The sequence below is a fragment of the Abramis brama genome, assembly GCF_963993115.1.
Source record: "Abramis brama genome assembly, chromosome: 13".
Lineage (NCBI taxonomy): Eukaryota > Metazoa > Chordata > Actinopteri > Cypriniformes > Leuciscidae > Abramis > Abramis brama.
In genome coordinates this window covers 25,274,197-25,291,597 of record NC_139975.1, presented here as the reverse complement: position 1 = coordinate 25,291,597, position 17,401 = coordinate 25,274,197, and the positions used below count along the sequence as shown (strand labels likewise).

Sequence of the window (17,401 nt, the reverse complement as noted above, 5' to 3'; positions counted from 1 at the left end):
AACTTATGAAGAAGGCTGCCAGCTGTGTTGTTAGTGTTTTGGAAATCTTCTTGTAGCCATAGACTTTCAGATGTTCTCTATATTAAATAAACAATTTGTTCTAGCTTTTGTGAGAGCTCTTTTGACCATATTTGCTACTCAACTTTAGCACATGCATGGGCTACATGTAGGAGAGCGCGGGGCACAACGTAACACGAGGCTAGTTGTAACATACTTGTTTTAAATACTTCCACACTAGCATTATAAATACATTAACTAGTTGCCATATCAACACTATATAGAGAAAAAATTGCGCCAAAATGAAAAATATTTTGGAAGATATCCATAAGTAAATTTCTTACTTAAGTGAATTTTTCATCTCTATTTTTTGTGTTTATTTAAAATTAGACAAATCTGATATTATTTGAATCTCCAATATGTTATTTAACAGTTGAGATAGTTCTTTAATGCTTCGCTAACTAGCAGAAGACACTAGCCGGGTTTAAATCCCAGTGGGGCATGTTGTCACACTGCGTTACAATGTGCCCCTATTAGAAATATGCTATTATATTCTATACTTTTATTAATTCTATTGAGAAAACATGAGAAAAAGGTGAATAAAGACTGAGAGTCAATGTTCAGAAATTACTCATTATTTATTTGTTTTGAACTATGTTGTATAGCTGTGTTTTCCTGTGTTCGTAGTCAAAACTCAAAAATGAGTTTATATTTAATTATTAAAAAATGGCATTATTGTATATGAAAAAGTTAATAATTGTATTTTATTTAGAAAATATTTTAGTTTGTCTTGTATATTTTTTTATTAGATCAGATAACATTTTAAGCTGTCATATGGTCATGTTACAATGTACCCCACCTATGGGGCATGTTGTCACATTTCACTTCCATTCTTTCGGGGTATATCAAGAAAAAAGTATATACTGTATTAATAAAACAAAACCACATAATTGTACTAGACATGTGGGAAATTAATGTGGGAAAAAATAAATACTCAAGTAGATATACACAAACTGAGAAAGTCAAAAAGCATTACTTTGTGCCCTGCTCCCCCCTAGGCTATAACAGAACAAGCTATAATTCAGTTTTGTCCTCCAAAGGCTTAATTGTGTGTTTTAATACAATTCTGTACCGTACAAATAAGTGACTTAAAAACAGCAGCGTTGAATAATTATGACATGGCTTTAATCTTTCAAACTGAACTCTTAAAATTACCATGGTTACCCTGTTCATTAAAATGCTATAGTTACGGCTAGTTACTAAGTTACAGCCTCTTTATAGCCACAACTGATGTAGAAGTAGCCTAAACAAAACAGCAGACAGGTTTAAATGTTTAAGGGATATTCTGTTTTAATTTAGGATTGTCACAGTAATAACTGTTAACTATTGTGTAACTAACTAATCTTGTATGGGTATTGTAGCCTATAGTAATGTAACGTTAAGTACAGTAACTGAATGCAAAAAGACAAACGCCCACAAGCTGAGGAGCGAGCGAGCACGAGAAGAAGAAAAGGAAACAGCGTGGAGGGTGTTACTCATCATACTCTATCCATCATTGTTAAATATAGGAGGTTAGTAACACAAGAAACAGAAGCTCAGGCCAGATAACTCCACTATCGAGTTGACTTCGGCGGCAACAGGAGAATTGGTAATATCTGTAACGTTAATCTTTTTTAGCGCCGAAACCAGAGGAAACCAGGAAACAACGCACAGTTGACATTAGGAAATTATACAGAAATGAAGTAAGTCAATTCAATTTATTTTCATTCATCATATTTTTAAAAAAAAAATAAAAGTAAAAGATTAAGGAACAAACGCGTTGTGTAGGTTGGTGGGTTCATCTTTAGGCTAACTTAATGCAAATAGAGACTTTGGTAACTACAAATAGAGACACGTGGCGAGTTCTGAATCTGAATTCTGCTTTTAATGAGTTTCCCGAGTTTACTTAAAATAAAAAATATATGTTTTTTTTTTTTTTTAACGGAAAATGTCCGCTTGTTGTATTTTAAAAGAGCGCAAATGTATTTTGTATGAGCTAACTTTCTACTTTAGACTGCGCGTGAGAGAGGCGTGTTGTAACTTATTGTAGTCGTGGAACACATGGCGCGACCTTCAGCATCTCACCGGCTGAGGAAGAACAGTGTGTTTGTTTAATCCCGTCGAGAGAGTAGACCCTACATTTGTTTCTCCTTGGGACACGCCGAGAAAGCTAAGCCCTTTGTCCTCTGGGAAAATACAGCGTGGGCAAAACTCAGCGTTTCAGGCTCCGGAAAGAGTTTGCCCAGACCAGAAAACCATTTCCCCCCGCCAAGTGTCTCACTGATAGATCTTCATTGAGGAATCGATTCGATTAATGCCATTCGAACGATGTAAATCCATAGTTTCTAATGATGGAGGAACACGCTACCCAAATTTTGATCCTCAGTCATTTGATGCCTAGTGTTTTACAGTCTGTTCAGATTTTAAAAGTCATGATGCAATACTTTAAGAAAGTTTCAAAAAGACTCAGTTCGGTTACTGTGTTGGATCATGGAAGATTTGTCCATTTAAAAGATTCGATTCCTCAGCAGGACAATATTTAATTCTATTACTACCAGAGAGAATAAAGGATTCTAAGGATTTGATTCAAATGGAAAGTTAGGGCACATTTAACCCACCAGAGGTAAAAAATGACCACATTTTATTTCAATTAAATGAATGTAGGCCTACTATATTTTAGTTTGATAATGTTTGATTTTGTATTTTTAGGGGATTTTGTGGTACTGAATTATATTTATAATTTTATTATACATTATATTTTATAATCCATTTATTCACTTTTTGAGCATATAGACCTGAAAATTAAATTTCCAACTTAAACTGTCGTAAGTCTTGAATGCTTTAGTTTAGAGCACAAACTTAGTTTAGTTTAGTTCACATAGAGTGAACTTAAAAAAGTCACAGAATTTGTCATGAAAAATGCACAAAAATATTATTTTCAATTTTTATATGATATATATTTTCAAAAAACACGTTTTACTTTAAAACGGCAAGAAAATCAAAGCCATAAATCTAAACAAGTTGTGTTCCAAATTTGAGCTTGATATCTCAAAAAATGAGCTTTCAATAAGATTTTGTTTGGCCGCAGTACCAAAAGTTTTCACTTAATTCGTCTCCCATTCATTTCCAATGCGGTCATTTTTCACTGCGACGAGCACAAGTGTGACAAATTGTTTTTTAGGACCATTTAACCTTTTCAAATCATGTCCATGATTTTAGTTTTTGTGTTCACATAGCAAGTGGCAAAACCTTTACCAAGTTTTGTACCATTTCAAGTAAAAAATTCTAAAAATGACCGAAGAGCACCAGAGTGTGAAATATTACAATCTTGAAATGCTCCCCAAGACTTCACTCACTTTTTGTGCTTGAACTTTATTATAAAGCATCCTCTACTAAAAGCATCAACTGTAAAATTCCCGGGGCCCAGGGCTGGAATAAGCATTTTATAGGGGCCATCCTCCTTTTCTCTGCTCAGAGAGTAATGAACAGGCGTACAGGACCTCAGTGGTCCCCTGTAAACACACACAGAACGTGAATTATTCCAGTCGAGTGTCGCATGACTCACTGGACAGAACTGTCAATAGTTACTTTTTAACTGTTCAATGTGAGCAGTGTGGTTCACATACCTGTGTGCCAAAAGGTTTACAGTAGATACCTACTGTTTTCACTAAACACGCGATAACATGAAAACCCCAAACCGTCTTCACTCACACTGTGAACAAACACACATGCAACTGACCTAAACTGAATCCTCTTGAAGGTAAAAAAAAGTGTGAAAGGCTTTTTTCTTTCTTTGTGAAACTGCCAGGTAGTGAAACCTGCTTGCTCTCATTCTGGAGAATATCGGTGGAGATTATTTTGAGCACGTGCCACCGTGTGAGTTACAAAAAGAATCCTCCCATAAGCCTGTGTGTTGAGGACAAAGACATCTAGTGGACTGCGTCTAATCGTATTAAACACAACACGCCGAATCAGTGTCCTGCTGAGATCCCTGCAGTTTCTTCTCTCTGGTTCTGTCTCCCTCTTTGTATTGCCTGTACACCCCCCTTTCTCTTATCTCTTTATTGTGTGTGTGTGTATGTGTGTGTGTGTTAGTGGGTGTTTTGGTTATCCAAGTTACAAGGGCGTAGATTTGGTTTGAACATTGGGGGGGTTGAAGTTTGGGTCTGCATATTTTTCATGTGATCATGGTATAAATATTGGGGGGGTTGTAATGCATAGATTTAAATATTGGGGGGGTTATCTCCCCCCCATCCCCCCCCCCCCCCCAAATTACGCCCCTGCCAAGTTATAATGACCGATCTCTTGCAGTCATGTCATGGGATAAGTTGACCCGGTTTACAAACAAAAACTTGGACTCACTTTTTTATTATCTCTAATCAGACGATACACAATTGTCTTGCCTTTAAGCTCTGATTTATTAATCAAATTAATTGTTCTAATTTGCTACACAACATCACAATATGATTGCTGGTGGTTTTTAAAGTTGTTTCACAAATGGCAGCCAATGCAAATTGATTGGACACACCCCTGTTTAAAGAGCTTTTGACTGGCAGTAAGTTGTAGGAAATGGTTATAGGTGTGTCTCTCTTTTACAATTCACAACAATTGTCAGAGATTTCAAGAATGAAGGCCTCACATTCTCACAATTTGTCTTTAAATATGTCTACTAACAATTTCCAAGTGGACAACTGAACAATTTCTGAAATGTCATGAAAATTTCCACCAGCTATGTGTTTGAAATATTTTTTTGATTAAGCAATGTACCTTAAGACTACAATGTCTTAAGACTAATTTCATAGTGCCTGTAGCTAAAAAAATGGGCTAGTTAGTTAGATCGAACTTGAGGAAAGTAACAAGTAATGCACATGCGTCACCGTTTTCACAAAGTTGGGGTTTTGTAGTTTACACGGAGACGTTAACTGTATCGTTTTCACTTTGAAACCTATTTTCAAAAGTTTACGTTTTCAGGCCCCCAAAACGCTGTTGCCGTGTAAATGAACGGCCAAACGCATTAAGTTTTTGGTTTTTGCCGTGTCCTGTGAACGGCCAATGACATCAAAGCTCTTCAGTTTACGCATAAGAAACCTTAAATTAGAAACCTTAAATTATTGTTTACATTCTCACCAAAACTAAGACTTGTATCATATATGTTCCCATATACTTAAAACTTCAACTCCACAATTTCAACAGTATAATAATTTAACATTAGTTTCCCTAACTAACATAATTAACATTGAAGATCAGTTATCTTGTTTTCCTTATATTTACTATGTGCAAAACCACTCGATTTGCACCAGTCCTCAATAACAACCGCATTTCTGTCAGGACCACTATCGTCAAATACGATTGATAATTAGCATACAGCATAATTAGCATACAGTTAGGATTGGCGGTATTGTTCTGTTCTGGCCAAGAACTCCCTGCGCATCCATGCTTGTTACTTGCTTGTTGCTAGTTTTGACGTAAATGGGCACTAAGATACAACTTATGCACTACTAAATATTTTTGCATTGCACCATTAAACTTAGTTGAAGCGTAACTCTACGTATAAATTAAATATTTACGGAAGCCTCCGATCAGGAGTAGCGGTTGGACTAAAATATCAGACAGACTGAACTGCATTAATAAGCTCTTCTTTTACCTGACAGACTTCAATTCTTTAGACATATGATAATATGACATTTAAACTCGTTTACATTTTAAAAGAGAGAACATTATGTGAATAGATAACTTTGTTAGTGGCTGATCAACACATCCTACAGCGCTGCTGTGTGCATCTGTCCCATCGGTCCGTGTTGTGCATGTCACATAAAATCAGTCATAATCAATAAATGTTATTTCTTATGTTTTTTTTGTATCATTACTTATTTATTTATCCATAATAATTTGTTTCACATACAGTTTCTGAATGTTAGTTACATATAAAAACACTTATGTTATTCATGATTAAGTGTCGTATTTAATGGAAACGTATTTTTACTGTTAGTTAAGTGAGGCGAAAGAAGTTAGAATGAAGGATAAACTGAAATTCACAGCATTTCAACACAACTTCTGCTCACGTATTTGAGGGCTGCTATTGGATCATCGAGGCTAAACGTCATATTATGCGACTACGCTTTACTTCACGAAGAGCTTACGACCTATTAGCTACGTTCTGCCTTACGAACAAATGGTGCAACGAAATAAAGTACAGAGTTAGTTACAAACTAGCTAGTAGTTACTAAGCCTCTAGTGTGGACTTTACGTTCCAATTTAAGCAAGAACTTACGAACGGCTGGTGCAACCGAACCTAGATGTATAACTCATTGGTATATATTGAGAGTAAGAGTGGTGACAACTTGATAAAAAAACTTTGTGGTCGATCTGAAAGGAAATCTTTGATTTCCAATATGTCAATGCAGAATTTATATCCACATTACAAAAGCAAATGAACCTAGTGCATTGTATTAAAAGCTGAGGTAAAATCAATAAAAAGTGCCTGTGCACAACATTTAGTTCTGGGTATGCTTCACTATAAAATAATAGTAAGTGTGGCATATTCTGTCCCTCTCTATGGTCCATATGCAAACTTCAATGGATCTAAAATCTAACTCACTGATACAGTAATAACAGAATGTTTGCTTACAATTCTTTCCATACATTTTGCCAGGACAGAAGTCAATGCAACTGGTCTATAATTTTCGAGTAGAAATCATTCATATACTACTGTTCAATAGTTTGGGATCAGTAGGATTTTTGTTGTTGTTGAAAAATATTAATACTTCTATTCAGCAAGGACTCATTGAATTCATCAAAAGTGTCAGTAAAGACATTTATAATGTTATAAATAAATGCTGTTCTTTTGAAATTTCTAATCTTCAAAGAATCCTGAAAAAGAAATGTATCATGGTTTCCTCAAATATATTAATTAGATTAATTAGATAATTAAATATAGTTAAACTTTTTTCAACATTGATGATGTAAACAAGAAATATTTCTTGAGCATCAAATCATATTAGAATGATTGTGACACTGAAGACTGGTGTAATGATGCTGAAAATTCAGCTTTGCATCACAGGAATAAATTGCCTTTTAAAATATATTCAAATAGAACAGTTATTTTTGTTTTTAATAATATTTCACAATAATATTGTTTTTACTGTATTTTTTGATCAAATAAATGCAACCATATAAGAGATTTGCTGTCATGCTGCCGAAGAACCTTATGTCATAGTAAAGTTTGCTTAGGCAGAAGATTGGCAGAATTTGCATATTTTTTTTAATATACCACTATATGTTTACTGTCAGACCCTTGATATATTTTGTTTGAATAGACCCTCTTTTTCTCTGTTTCATAGGGGGATGGCTCCCTCTCTAACACAGGCGTTCAGGAGGCGCTGGTGGATGGCCGTCACAGCGGTGTTGGAGAATCTGTTGTGTTCGGCTGTGCTGTTGGGCTGGGGCTCTCTGCTCATCATGCTCAAAAGAGAGGGCTTTTACTCCCACCTGTGTACAGGTAATCAGTCACAAAAGTCAAACACAATCACCCTAACTCAAGTCACTAGCACAAAAAGAAAACGGAGCCAGAGTTCCTGGGAAACCTGAACTGCGTGGAGACATTAAATCTTAATAAAGTGTCTCTGTCTTTTGCTTTCATTGACCTTCTATCTCTCTCTCTCTCTCTCTCTCTCTCTCTCTCTCTGTAGAAAATAAGACTGAGAGTGTGAACGTTAGCGAATCAGATGAATGGCTGAGCTGTGTGGAACAGGAGGAAATGTTGAACTTGGGCTTCACCATTGGCTCATTTCTGCTCAGTGCTGCCACACTGCCATTGGGTATTCTCATGGATCGGTTCGGCCCCAGGCCACTGCGCCTCTGTGGAAGGTGAACACACACATACACACTTATGCTCTGATCGCTTACTAATATGTGCATATGATCTTCAGGCAATATATCTTCAGGCAATATATGTGAAAATAGTGTTTAATGTTGTCGATAAAACAATCTTTTGATGCAAAATCAACTCTGCAGCCCGGTTTGAATATGGAAAGCACTATCATAGTATCCTTTCAATGGTTAAAGTCATTGCATGTGCTGCACTTTATATGTACCATTTTGTTTGATTAGAGAGATCTCTGATTGTAGTCCTTAAAAACAAAAAAGTAGTGCTTGAATTTCATTGTACAGTATCTGTACAAACTCTGATCACATTTGTATTTCTATCTTGGTCTGTATTTGTTTCATTAACGATTATTCATGTATTAATTTTTTTCTTAGTGCGTGTTTTGCGGTCTCTTGTATGATCATGTCTGTATCAGCCTATCAACCGGAAGGTGAGCGAACTAATACATTAAGAATGTGCAAGAGTCTTTCGTTTTTAATTTTTTTTTATAACATTTAACATTCAACAACACATTGTTTATAATTTGTTTATAATTCATTAGTGGCTATTTTGATAATTGATTATTAATCAGTCGAGGATTTCAATAAATCAAATAAAAAAAAGCATAATTTTATTTTCAGAAATTTGTTTATTTAGTTTGCTAAATTTTTTTCAATAGAAACAATTTAACTACTGTAAAATGATGTCAACTTTTTTTTGATGAATTGTTGCTGCCTTTAAATATAGAGCAATGATAGATCAATATCCCTTATGCATCAATTTAAAAAAGTCATACAAATCTGAAGGTTTGAAGCACAGACTTAGGTTTGACCCTTGGCGAGATTTTTGTTTAAGGAAAAAACTAAAGTTAAAAAAGTGAAACAAAAAGTTATAGTTTATGAAAATTATTTATGAACATTATTTTATATAAAATATACATTTAATAAAATATGCTGAACCAAAACCTGCTAGAAAATCAAAGCCATAAATCTAAACAAGTTGTGTTCCAAATTTGCAGTTGATATCTCAAAAAATTTGCTTTCAGTAAGATTTTGTTTGACTGCAGTACCAAATTTTGAAGCCTTGCCAACAGAACGAAAGCCTATTAAGACTGCATCATTTTATAGTTAAATGACCCTGGGATTAAAATTTGAAAAATATGCAAAAAGTCAAAAATGTCCATAAAGACGCACAAGGGATATATTGGCAGAGCCAATTAATTAGCCATTATTTGACCATTGTCAGATTATTAGCAATAGCCGATTTGATGAATTAACAGGAGTAGTATTTTTATTAAGTATTTTTATTTTATTTAAGTACATTTTGTGTAAAATATATGTTCACAGTTGTACACAGAGTCTCAAATGTAGCATTTAGTAGTAAATTCAGAATTTATATGTATGCTACTCTATACAGCGGACACATAAAATATAATGCGTCATCCAAGTCATTGTCACATTTTTCAGTTGACCAAACAGCTGTTTCAACTGTGTAATAATGGCTGTGCCTTTCGTTCTAGTCCTCTCTGCACTCATTTTTCTGGCTCTGTCACTCAATGGCTTCGGAGGGATCTGTCTGACCTTCACATCTCTTACGGTAAGAAGAAAACAGAAGTGAAAGCGCACCTGTGGTTACTTGGATGTTTTGTAGCGCAGCTGTCACATGAAGCTTTTTTAAGTTTATTTTGTCCAGACAAGTGCGTGGGTGTGCATGTGTGTTATGTGTTTTGGCCAGTCAGAGGATCAACGCACATGACCGAAGGAGAAATTCTGGCCTTTTCGGTGCCCACCAATCAGAATGCTAAACTGCCCACACGCCTTCTCTGACGCCCTCTCCCTCCCATCAACCTCTAGCCGAAACAGAGCAAGGGCACAAACATTGTACCACACTTTCCTATCGGTTTAGTGATATCACCTGGTGTGGGAAAGAATGACTATATATATCAGCTGCTCTCAGATGCAGATGCCAAAACAGACTTACCCTTGTGCATTCACACGCTGCTCAGGTATGCGTACACACTGCCCTACACTAGACAACACATGGTGCTTTCTATCCAATGAGATCCTGATGCACACTTCTGAGAAAAACATAGCATAAGACTTTCTGCGTCTTTGTTGACAGTGATTTACTACCAGCATGGAGACAATAACAGCATGTTCTGATATTGCACTGAACACTATATTTACCATGTTCCACAATATGCGTTGTTGTGATGTTATCTGAACTGACTTGTGATCAGCAGGTCAATGACCTCCATGATTTTGTGTACTCATTACACATAATAAAATCCAATCACAAATGAGATCTCTTTAACTCCTTTTTGTCCTAGACAGCAATGATATGAAGGCAAGAGCGGATGGAAACGTTTTGCTTAAAGCTCCTTTTCAGACGTCTCTTCTAAGCAAAGGGCCCCACTAATCTCACACTCAACATTCTCACACTATGCTCAGATTTAGAAAACAAACAAACTCTGTAATCAAAATTCAGAGATTCTAATATTCACCTAACCGTTTCTTATCAGATTCTTCCAAGATTAAATTACCATTGGTGTACCTCAAGGTCGTGTGTTGGGCCCCCTCCTCTTTTCAGTATATAAACAATGCTGAGATCTATCATCCAGGCACATTGGTTTTCTTACCATTGTTATGCCAGCGACGCACCTCTTTACCTCTCATTTCATATGACCTTAGCTATTCTTTCCACAACTATGTTATTATAGCATTTATAGCTGTGCGTCAGTAATTGTCTCTTATGTCTACTTGTATTTGTCTGAGGAATTTTAATTGAAACTTCTGAAGCAATACTTGCCATTAACACAACTGAGAGCTCTATTAACTTTCCTGAACTATGAATATCTGATAAATAAATATCATTTCCTTTGGGTACTGCACTGGTCTTTAAGGTTTCCAACCTTCTCTAACAAGTTCCTTCAGGTTGTTGTACCACTCTGTGTTTGTGTGTGAAAACCACAAGGAAGTATAAATGTGCCGTTTCTCAGAAGTATGCGTTTGTGACCTTTTCATTTCACACAGGGTAGTAAAACACACTAGCACATCCCTGTTAGTTTGCATGAGTCTGTAAAATGAAGCACTGCTTGGAAAGTTCTTGGAAAACAAATTTGGGAGTTCTTTGAAAACAATCCACGCCAGGACTTCGTGCTAACAGTAGCATATATATATCTCACAAAGTTTTTGTTATTGGTATTTAAGTCAGGCATCTCTATCACTTTTGCTCGTAATTGCAGTTAGACATGTGATGCGGTTAGACAAGTGATGTTCGCTTGACTTTTGACTTGTGTCATTGAGAAACCACCCAGAACACCTTAGCATCTTGGTGGCGAGTGTTTCCATGGTCAAGCAAGCACCACTCACATTGTTTTCAAAAAATAAAATAATCTAGTTATTCCTGTTTTTGTGTGTTGCAAATCAGCAGCGTCTTCTGATTTTCCTATACTGATAACGATGTGGGCGTCCTCTCTCCCTGTGATAGCTGCCGAACATGTTTGGAAGCCTGAGCTCCACTGTGCTGTCACTGATGATTGGCTCGTACGCGTCGTCGGCTGTCACCTTCCCTGGAGTCAAGGTATTTTCTTTTGTGTGTAAATAAAGGTTATACCAGTTTGACAAGTACAGTCACTACAAACCCTCTGACGAAACATTGCATCAGACTGAAGGAAGCGGATACACCTGTGGCACGTGTGTAGAAATCATCAACTTAAACTTCAGAATATAAAAGTAATATTCATTCATTCCAGGTTTTGAGCTGGGATTGTGTACGGCCAAATTTGAACTCAATACATTCTTTAGTTTTAAATCATTTTAATGCCAACATGAAATCGGAATGGACCCCATGTACTTACATTTTATTTAAAACACATCTGATGTTATAATGTTAGTCTAAAAAAAAAGTCAGAATCATTTCTTTCATCAAAATGATGAAGGGTTTCATCAACCCTTGTTGGGAAAACTGGACAAAATGGTCATGTTGCTGTTGATTAGAAAGTACAGTAGTGTTCATACGTTGTTTGTGAAAGAAGTCTCTTGTCTCTTGTAAAGGCCAAACCTCCTATTTGATCAAAAATACATTAAAACAGTAATATTGTGCAATATTATTACAATTTAAAATAACTTTTCTATTTTAACATATTTTAAAATATTATTTATTCCTGTGATCGAAGCTGGTTTTTCAGCATCCAGTCTTCAGTGTCACATGATCCTTCATAAATCATTCTGATATGCTGATTTAATGCTCAAATATGAATGGTGCTTAGTTATTATAAAGGTTCTCATTATTTTTTGCTGTGATAACTCTTTTTCAGGGTTCAAAAGAAGTAGAAATCTTTTTCTACTTTTCACTTTTGTTCAATTTAATGTGTTGATGGTAAATAAAAGTATTGATTTCTTTAAAAAAAAAAAAAAGTCGTACTGAAGTGCACATGCTGACCTCTGTTATAACTGGATTTAGCAACATGTTGTTCTTTGATATTTTGTCATGCTGAACCTAGTGTTACATTCAATATTGTTACTCATTCAAACCTAATACCATCAACCAGATGCCGCAGACAAGCAACATCTTTTTTTTTTTTTTTTGCCGACCATTCAAGCATGTCATGCAAATGGAAAAAAACTCATCAATATTACATCTTGTCTTTGTCTCTTTCTCTTTCTCCAGCTGATATATGATGCCGGGGTGTCGTTTACTGTTATCATGTGGATGTGGGCCGGCCTGGCAGGTCTGGTGTGCCTCAACTGTTTTCTGAACTGGCCAGCAGAAGGGTTTCCTACCCATAAAGAGATTATGTTAGTCCAACATTTTTGTTACCTATATAACCCTCAATGATTACCTGAATACTTAAAAAACAGCCTACCTAACTTTTACCCTCTTTGAGAGAGAATCTCTGGCACCTTTAAACTTCTGAATAATAATTCCTTATTCCTTCCTTTTCCAACCATTTATTAGGGAAAAGATGAATTCAGCTAAAAAACACAAATTGTCTCCAGTTGAAGAGGCGACTGGAGAAACCGAGAAACTGCCTGCTGTAGCTCCGGATACACAACGTGAGACGCTTTGAGATGAAGCGATACATTTTGAGACACTTTGTTACACTTGTGTGAATGTGTAGCTGAAGCTAACATCCTGGAAATCTTTTTCTCAGCTTCTGTCCCGTTCCGTCGCTCTGTGTTCTCTCCCATCTTCCTGTGGAGTCTGATCACTATGGGAATGACTCAGCTGAGAATCATCTTCTTTATGGGAGCCATGAACAAGATGCTTGAGTTCATGGTCACCCACGGAGAGAAGCAACGTAAGTGAAGCAACACAGCTTGTGCATTATCACTGTATTTATTAAACCTGCCATCTGTCCAGGTGACTTAAAATGCGTTTCTGTCTTGTTTAGCCCTTGAAGAACAGGAGGAGACACAGCAGAAAGGTGAGACCCTTCAAACTTTTGTTAGTTTGATGAATGAAACTGATAATGTGATTAAATGTGCTGATTGTGACTATATTTCAACTTCCAGTGAGTTTCTACGCGTCCATCTTTGGCACACTGCAGCTCTTGTGTCTGGTCACCTGTCCTCTGATTGGATACATCATGGACTGGAAGATGAAAGAGTGTGAGGTGGATCAGAAGACAGTGGAGAGAGAAAAAGAGTAAGGAATTGAAGTTCTTCTGGTCTCAGTAGTCTCTTCTCTGATGATGTGTTTAGTGGCGTGCCGTGAGGGCGACGCAACCTGTCACTCACATGAGATTGACCAATAGCAAACCACAACCGTCCAATCAATTCCCCTTGGCCCTACATTTGTTCTTGTTTGAGAGGCCGTTTCACCCGGATATGCGTCACAATCGTTCTGTAAAAATCATTCTTCTTTGACTTCTTGTCTCCTGCCAGAGCTGTTGCTGTACCAAAGCGTGACAGAACGATCCAGAAGTTGACCAATGCCATGAGAGCCTTCACTTTCACAAATGTTCTGCTGCTTCTGTTTGGAATCCTCTCACTCATAGACAGCCTGCCTCTGCAGGTAACAACATAATCCACCTCATTCACACTGTTAGCAGGCTAAGAAGCTCACATTCCAGTATCATGTTATATATACACCACCAGTCAAACCTTTGGGGTCGCTAAGGTTTTTTCCAAATGTTTTTGAAAGAAATCTCTTATACTCATCAAGGCTGCATTTATTTGAACAAAAAATATATAGTAATAACAGTAATATTGTGAAATATTGAAATATGTTTTCTATTGTAATTATTTTCAAATGTAATTTATTCCTGTGATGGTAAAGCTGAATTGTCACATGACCCTTAAGAAATCATTCTAATATGCTGATTTAATTCTCAAGACGTATTTCTCATTATCATCAATGTCGATAAAACAGTTGTGCCGCTAAATATTTTTGTGGAAACGTGATGCATTTTTCAGGATTCTTTAATAAATAGAAAGCTCAAAAGAACAACATTTTATTCAGAATTCAAAATTGTAATTCAAATAAGTTTATTAAATAAATCTGACTCCAAACTTTTGAATGGTAGTTTATTTGCTTAGGTAAAAACTGTCTTAATTACAGTAGATGAGTCATCTGGTTACGTTCTTATAACTGTCATTCTCTTTGTCCAGATTCTGACGTTCATTTTGCACACTATGGTTCGAGGCTTCATTCACTCCTGTTGTGGAGGCCTGTATGCTGCTGTGTAAGTACATAAACACACACACATGCACTAAACCTGTTGTTTAAACACACTGGCAAGTTCAGACTTGGCTGCTTGACTCAGACCTGCACTTAAAACTGCACTTGACAGGATCAGGTTTACCCTGTTTGTGTGTGAAGTATAGCATTGAGTGTGTAAAATTCAGACCCAGTGACAGGCATTAGTGTCACCCAGGCAAATGACCATGATGCCCTAACGAAGTCACACATGCACCTGTCATTTAAATGCCACAACTCTTCATTACAATCACAAAACAAATCTCTCTCTCTCTCTGTCTCTGTCTCTGTCTCTCTCTCTCTCTCTCTCTCAGGTACCCGTCCAATCATTTTGGCACTCTCACCGGGCTGCAGTCTATGATCAGCGCTGTGCTGGCTCTACTGCAGCAGCCCCTCTTCATGATCATGTTGGGACCTCTGAATGGAGATGCTTACTGGGTAAGGAATGCAATTTTTACCTGCTATATTTAGTAAGTTTCCAGAATCAGAAGATCCAGTTCCTATTTAAATCTATAGCTCTAATCCTCAATGAAGTGAGCTGCCTACCTAGACCGCATCTAAGGCATCATGGACCCGTTCCAAAAAGTAATAAATTCTACATTTTCTAAGATGCTTGTATTGGAAGACTATTTAAATCCTTTGTGGTGAGGGCAAACCCAGAATGCATTGTGACAAGCTCTGTGAAAGAAAAAGTTTCAGTTAGGATGTTAAAACAAAACTTTTTCTTCAGTGTAGGCTGTAGACAGCAAGGCTTGTGTTTATGGGTGTTTTCAGTGACAAATAACTATCATGCGATTTTATATGGTAAATGTATTCTCTTTCAATCCGATCAGATCAACGTGGGGCTTCTGATCTTCTCACTGGCCGGTTTCCTGCTGCCGGGATACTTGCTCTTCCACCGCAGACAACTTTGCCAGATGAGGGCTGAAGGAAAAGGTAACGGACACATTCATGTTGAGGATCAAGCCGTAAACCAGCCTCTGACCAACGGACACAGCAACGGTCACGTCCCGCAGGAAGCTTAACTCGATAACGGAGCATCACAGGACTTTACACATTTCATCCGCATCGGCAGGAGATGTGACAAACTCTGCCATTCCCGACATCCTCATTAAACACGCAACTTTTTCATTTTTTGTTGTTGTATGCAAGACATGTGGTTATCAAATCAGTATTGTCTTCTACTGAGTGTCTGTATTTAAAATCTCAAAATCTGCCTGTGAAAAGCAATGCTTTCACAAGTTTTTAGAGGAATATTTATTGAACTGCGCACACGTTGGCTGTGATTCACGGACATGGACTACCTCAGCCCACCTCTGGACTCACAGAGGGAACGGTTCTGCCTGTTCAGCGTCTGTTCTCCTTCACAGAACAGAAAGAGTGTTGATTATTGTGTGTATTATAGTTCCTGTTTTTCTGTCTATGATTTAAAACTTGAGAGACAATCAACACAAGCATTTCAGCGAAAACCAAAGACACTGCTAATGGAGCTTTTTAAAGTGTATCACTTTATTCTCCTCTTTTAGTTCACTACATTACGTGTTATCCCAAAGCAAAAACATTTCAGGCAGATTTAACAAGTTTTTTTTTATAAAGCAGCAGAAATTAATTTAGTGTGTATTCAGCTTTTTCCCCTCTGTGCATTTCATTGAAAGGGAATTACATTTTTGTATTTCTGTTATTGTGTCATCATTTTATAATTTAATGCGTATGAGCTGTTAATGCTTTGTATATAATACAACATGTATTCATGATATTTGCGTAAGCTTGTGGTATGGGTTGATTGGGTGTTTTTTTTTTAAAGTTGTGAACTAATGCAGCGGTCTCTTTCAAATGTCAATATGAGTTTTCATTTATTTGTGTGAAACTAGTGCCTTATGTTATTATTTAAAGTCATCATTTTAGAGACATGTGGGAAACCAAAGCCATTTGATCTTACGGCATTAAAGCCATATGGGACTATTGGAGATGCAGATGTGCGAGAGGAAGAGAGTATCCATGTACCGAGTGCAAGAATGGCAGATTTGAAATACCAAAAACATTAAAAATATGCACACAGTTATTGTGAATGGTTCGCTTGAGTCTTCTATCTGAGATTGTTATCGTCTTCATGGAGCATGTCTCCATCTAGTGGTTTATGCAGTGTTATTTTAGGATTATTTATATACTGTTATTTATTATATTATATTTTTTTATTAGAATATAAGTGTGTTTACACAGGAATTACAATTACAGAAATAATGTTAAATACACTGCCCGGACAAAAAAAGTTTGGATTTAAATGAGCAAATGCTGATTGGATCATATTAATTATAGTGATTATGATAGGAAGACACATCATGGCCATATTCCAGGATGGCAATGTCAAGATTCATCAGGCTCAAAATGTGAAAGAATGGTTGGGAGTATCATGAAGAATAATTTTCACGCATGAATCGTCTCCTCTGAGTCCAGACCTTAAATCAGGTGAAAGTCTTTGGGATGTGCTGGAGGAGACTTTACAGAGCGCTGGACTCTTGCATTGTCAATACAAGATCTGGACCAAAAATGTATGCACCTCTTGATGGAAATAAATGTTGTGATGTAACAGTTGCCAAACATATAACATGCCAGAAACATAATAATCACTGCAATAATTATCCAATAGTAAACTCTCAGCATAGACTAATTTTGGAGCAGCTTATGAACAGACAATAAAAGTTACTCAATTCAAATCGTTTTGCTAGATAAATATATATTTGATAAATAGGTTAATGTTTTTGTTACTTTGTTTTATCTATTCAGATCACGTCAGAAATT

At 36.6% G+C, this 17,401-nt stretch overlaps 1 protein-coding gene across 1 annotated transcript; it reads left to right on the top strand.

The window, feature by feature from the left end:
- Nucleotides 1-1,466: 1,466 nt before the first annotated feature.
- Nucleotides 1,467-16,664, top strand: slc43a1a (solute carrier family 43 member 1a). The gene is made up of 16 exons (XM_084132710.1): nt 1,467-1,568; nt 1,675-1,739; nt 7,377-7,534; nt 7,725-7,902; nt 8,296-8,351; nt 9,420-9,496; nt 11,390-11,482; nt 12,572-12,699; nt 12,860-12,957; nt 13,056-13,202; nt 13,296-13,328; nt 13,417-13,549; nt 13,789-13,918; nt 14,515-14,588; nt 14,917-15,040; nt 15,436-16,664. The coding sequence occupies exons 2-16, from the start codon at nt 1,735-1,737 to the stop codon at nt 15,625-15,627; spliced, it is 1,626 nt and encodes a 541-aa protein (XP_083988836.1). The 5' UTR covers nt 1,467-1,568; nt 1,675-1,734; the 3' UTR covers nt 15,628-16,664.
- Nucleotides 16,665-17,401: the final 737 nt, after the last annotated feature.